This window comes from Choloepus didactylus, chromosome 8, assembly GCF_015220235.1.
Source record: "Choloepus didactylus isolate mChoDid1 chromosome 8, mChoDid1.pri, whole genome shotgun sequence".
NCBI classification, from domain to species: domain Eukaryota; kingdom Metazoa; phylum Chordata; class Mammalia; order Pilosa; family Megalonychidae; genus Choloepus; species Choloepus didactylus.
In genome coordinates this window covers 122981365-122986471 of record NC_051314.1, presented here as the reverse complement: position 1 = coordinate 122986471, position 5107 = coordinate 122981365, and the positions used below count along the sequence as shown (strand labels likewise).

At 39.6% G+C, this 5107-nt stretch overlaps 1 protein-coding gene across 1 annotated transcript; it reads right to left on the bottom strand.

The window, feature by feature from the left end:
- Positions 1 to 2369: 2369 nt before the first annotated feature.
- On the bottom strand, positions 2370 to 3553 carry LOC119542157 (presenilins-associated rhomboid-like protein, mitochondrial). Its single transcript, XM_037846704.1, has one exon. The coding sequence runs from the start codon at positions 3524 to 3526 to the stop codon at positions 2747 to 2749; it is 780 nt and encodes a 259-aa protein (XP_037702632.1). The 5' UTR covers positions 3527 to 3553; the 3' UTR covers positions 2370 to 2746.
- Between the last annotated feature and the right edge of the window lie 1554 nt (positions 3554 to 5107).

The window sequence follows — 5107 nt, the reverse complement described above, 5'->3', positions numbered from 1 at the left end:
ATTTATTTTATCATATAACATTATATTGCCAAACATTTTTGAGTACTAACGTGTGTTTTCCTCTGCTCTTCACGTGCATTTTCTCATTTAATCTCTATCCCAACCATATGCTATAGCTACATTTTTCCCTTAGTTTCCAGTATCTGAGAGCTCATGCTACTTTTTCAGTGCAGTTATCTTTATAAGTGGCCAGCAGGATATATTTGATCATACGCCTTCCATTCCATTTTTTTTTTTTTTTTTTGACATTTGTAAACCGATGTTTATTGCAGCACCATTCACAATTGCCAAGAGATGGAAACAGCCCAAATGTCCATCAAAGGACGAGTGGATAAACAAAGCGTGGCACATACACACGATGGAACACAACGCAGCCGCAAGACAGAACAAAGACATGGATCATGTAATAATGTGGATGAACCTTGAGGACATCATGCTGAGCGAAGTTAGCCAGAAACAAAAGGACAGATTCTGTATGGTCTCACTAATATGAACAGACATTAATGAACAAACTTTGGGAGTTAAAAGCTGACAACACAGGCGACCAGGAGATAGAAAGAGGGCAGAGATCAGCCATTTGATGCTGAAGGACTACAGAATGTTTAGGATTGATTGCAAAGATCCAGAAATAGATAGCATAATACTGTGTGATGGTAGCACGGTATTGTAAGTACACTGAACAAAGATGTCTGTGAGTAAAGCTGAAAGAGGTGGGATAGGAGAATGTATGACACCAGAGGTAAAGATAGATGATAAACACTGGGACTGCATAATGTGGCAAAAACTGGAGTGGCCAATGACTGTTACTAAATATACAAATATAAAAATGTTTTTGCATGTGGGAAAGCAAATGAATGCCAACCATGTAGAAATTTGAAAAAGGGATGGTATTCAGGAAAAAACATAATCAAAGCAAACTGGAGTCTATGGTCAACAATAACATTGTAATATACCTCCATTAAATGTAACAAAGGCAATACGCCAATGCTAAATGTATATGAGAAGGGGATATAGGGGACTAATATGGGATTCTTGGTAGTGGTGTTATTTGCTGTCCTTAGTAGTATATTGTATTGTATGACATGTTATTTTTCTTTTTATCATTTTTTCTTATTGCTAAAAAAAAAAACAATTTTTCTTGTAGTAATCAGTATGTTCAAATGCTGATTGTTGTGATAAATGTACAACTTTATGATGATACCATGAACAACTGATTGTACACTGTGGATAAATGTATGGTATGTGAATATAACTCTGTAAAATTGTAGGAAAGAGTAAAAGTGTTGGAGAAAACATGGTGAGAGGGATGATGCCTCACCAATATGGACTAACTACAATGTGTAAACTCAGAATTGAATCTTAGAACATAGCCTAACGTGGACACAATAATTGTAATAGTCCCTAGCTTATAAGCTCTTACAGCAGTTAACTCTATCCCTGAATTGTAAGGCCTGTCTCTAAACTTTGGGATGCTGATCCCCTAGCATATGTTGTCACAAACACTGGGACTGGCGGTTTGATGTGCTGAGCCCCCGAGCACGGGACCCGCCCTTACGAAGCTCATTACCACAAAGGAGACTCTAAAGTTGTATGTAATGGTGCCCAAGAGTCTCCCCGAGTACCCCCCCGTTGCTCAGATGCGCCCCCCCCCCCAACCGAGCCACCTCGACAGGTGAACTCGCTGCCCTCCCCCCCACGCGGGACCCGACCCCCAGGGGTGTAAACCCCCCTGGCAACGCAGAGCATGACCCCCGGGGATGAACGGGGACCCGGCATCACGGGACCGAGAGCATCCCCCCGACCAAAAGGGGGATGCAAAACGAGACGAAACAGCCTCAGTGGCTGAGAGACTCCAAATGGAGCCGAGAGGTCACTCTAGTGGACACTCCCCCGCACTATATAGACAACACCTCTTAGGCTTCAATGTATTGGAATAGCTAGAAGTAAATACCCGAAACCACCAAACTCCAACCCAGCAGTCTGGACTCCTGAAGACAATTATATAACAATGCAGATTACCAGGGGTGACAGTGTGACTGTGAAGACCCCATGGATCACACCCCCTCTATCCAGTGTATGGATGAGTGGAGGAATGGGGATAAAAACTAAAGGACAAATGGGGTGGGATGGGGGGATGATTTGGGTGTTTTTTTTTCACTTTTATTTTTTATTCTTGTTCTGGTTCTTTCTGATGTAAGGAAAATGTTCAGAGATAGAGTGTGGTGATGAACGCACAACTATGTCATCATACTGTGGACAGTGGATTGTATATCATGGATGATTGTATGGTGTGTGAATGTATTTCAATAAAACTGAATTTAATTTAAAAAAAAAAAAAAAAAAAAAAACTAAACCATAACCTCACTGCCTCATTTGGTTCCATGCTTGGCAGACCATGTCCCTACAAACATTCCATCAGTCACAGTGAATTAAGTACACATCATGGTAGCGGGCTTCACTCTTCTAGTTTGTAGCCTACTCCTTTCACTGATTTCACACGGCTTGCCGCTGATGATGAAATGAGTTTTCACAGGGAAGTGCTATCCTTGATCCCATACCTTACTACAGGTTATGAAAGGTTACACCTCACTATAGTTTCCATTCAATTAGATGGTACTTTCTTATCAATTCAGGAGTATAAGTGCCAGATTTAGAGCCTCCATACAAGCTGGTTCCAAGCCCTCTGGATCTGAAGGCAACTCTGAGAGTTGGCATTATTCCCATGTTACATTTGGCCTGCTGTTCTTTATGGTAGGGTGAACACGACACCTGCAGATAAATACACGGCCATGAACTGTTCTTGACCCAGAATATTCACTATGCTGGAGGAGAAGCTCCACAGAACATACATGTTTGCAGCCATGTGAAACAAAGAGAAATGACTAAATGTTGACAGCAACATTGGAGAACAAAGGACCTTTGAGGCTGGATTGGATGTGAAATATTTGATCATTGTTCGCTGTAGAGAAGGGATTCTCCATAAACAGAATACAAAGACATTCGCAGCTATAATACCTGTCACAGTCCGCTGGCCATCACTTAGGTTATTCCACCACTTGTTAATCTCCTTTCTGAAGTCTCCTTCCTTTTGTGATCTTATGCTATCCAACCAATCAGCTTTTATACCATCAAAATAGCTCTGGACCCTGGATTTAAGTGATTCATATTGCCAAATAGCAGCTGATCCAAATGCACAGCCTGTAAACCCAACAGTAAAGAAGAAAGGCTTTACAAGAGTCCTTATGGGATAGGGAGAAGGATAAAAGACTGTTTCTTCTACAGGAGGAATCAAAGCACTTCTCTTGTATGCTTCACCACTTGTCCCTGTGTCTGATCTTCGAGGTTCAGCCTTCCTGGGTGCTTTTCTGAATCCACATTTTTGCTGAATAAAAAAGTTAAACCTGCGTCCAAGCAGCCGCGGCGAGGCCAAGGCCGCAGTGAGGTCCTCGCAGCTGCGGCCGCCCACCGGCAGAGCCCACGCATGGCCACAACCCCAGCCTCTCTGTGTCCAGCCTCGCCACGCCATCTTCCCAACCTCTGCCCACCATGGCCCGACCTTTTCCATTCCATTTTATATTATGGTTGTAATAATCCTTGGCCTATCCCACATTTGTCTATCCCTTGCTATACTAACTACGCTTCATTCTATTCCCAGAACTACTGTCTCAACCTCTGATCTTTAAAAATATCCATTAATTATTTATTTTATAATTTAAAGTTTTTTCTAACCACTCCACATTTTTGGAGCATCTTTCTCAAGCCTGGCTGCTTAGTTGGAAATGTTCTCTCCCTCTTTCCCCCCTCCAAAGGAAGGCCTTATGAGGAAATACAAAGAGGATAGCTGTTATAATAACAGCTAACTCTTCTGGAGTACATTCTTTGCAATTTTTTTTCCTCATTTAATCCTCATAAAACTTAACAATTAGAGGAACTGTTAGGTTGCAGGACTGGCAGATAAGCTACATAAGTCTCTCTATAAAACCCAGATTATTATTATTTATGGTATTATAAACCATAAAATGGAGAAGTCGTGAAATTTTCTGAATCTTCTGGAGTTCTTAGAGCCATGATCCCTCTCTAGTGAAATTAATTTTTCCTTCTTATTCTGAGACAGATGTGTACCAATCCTACATCCTTAAATTATGGTCACAGTATCTTTCTAACAAGCTCAAATTCACGACACATAGACTCACAACTATACTCTGCTGCCTCCAGTGTCAAAAGCATAATTTCTGTTTGTATAAACTATCAAATTATACCTTCTTTTTTGTAAATCTCTGCTTCACATGGAGGGATTATTATTTTCTTTCCAACTATAGGGGCACTTCCTTGATGAAACAATTGCTCAATTGAATAAAATAACATTCATATCTCAAATAAATGTTAATCTTAAAAACATATAAAATTTGTATTCTATTCTTACGTAGCTATCATTTTTATTATGTGCTTTCCTTTAAATTCTAAAAAGTAACTAATGTGATATTATATAATTTATTGGGCAATAAAGCACTTTAGACCATGTTAAAGTCATTATTTAATCTCCCAATATGAATTATAGATTACCAGGACTTCAGCCAATTCAACAACAGAACAGCATATGAAACACAACAGTGGAGAATTGAACAGTTGGAGAGAAGTCTGTCTTTGTACATGGATATGTATAAAAATGCCTCAAGTGAACACATGATTTTTAAAAATATGTCAGAAAACACATTAAGAATGTTTAATAATTTAACCTCAAAATACTGTGAAGACTTCAAGCAGAAGGGGAAAGTTAAGTGAATGTGGTTTCTCTGTTTCATATCGTCTCATCAGTGACTTAGGGCTCTCCAACTTCCCTTGCCTTTGAACTGGGTTCAAAATGTTGGAATGTTTCTAAAATTAAAAACATGGAAACTTAGTGGCCATTTACAAATTCTTCTATGAAAAGATACTTTTTTTTTTCCTCACTTAGTTTATTTATATGTTTAATTATTACTATTTTTTTTGACAATGTCGAATTTTACCTGAACTCTGTGATCCTGGAAGAGAGTGGCTTAAGAAAGCCCCTACCCGTTGTGTTACTGACCAAGAGAGCCTTAACTTTTCTTTAGTTTTGCTTAAGTTT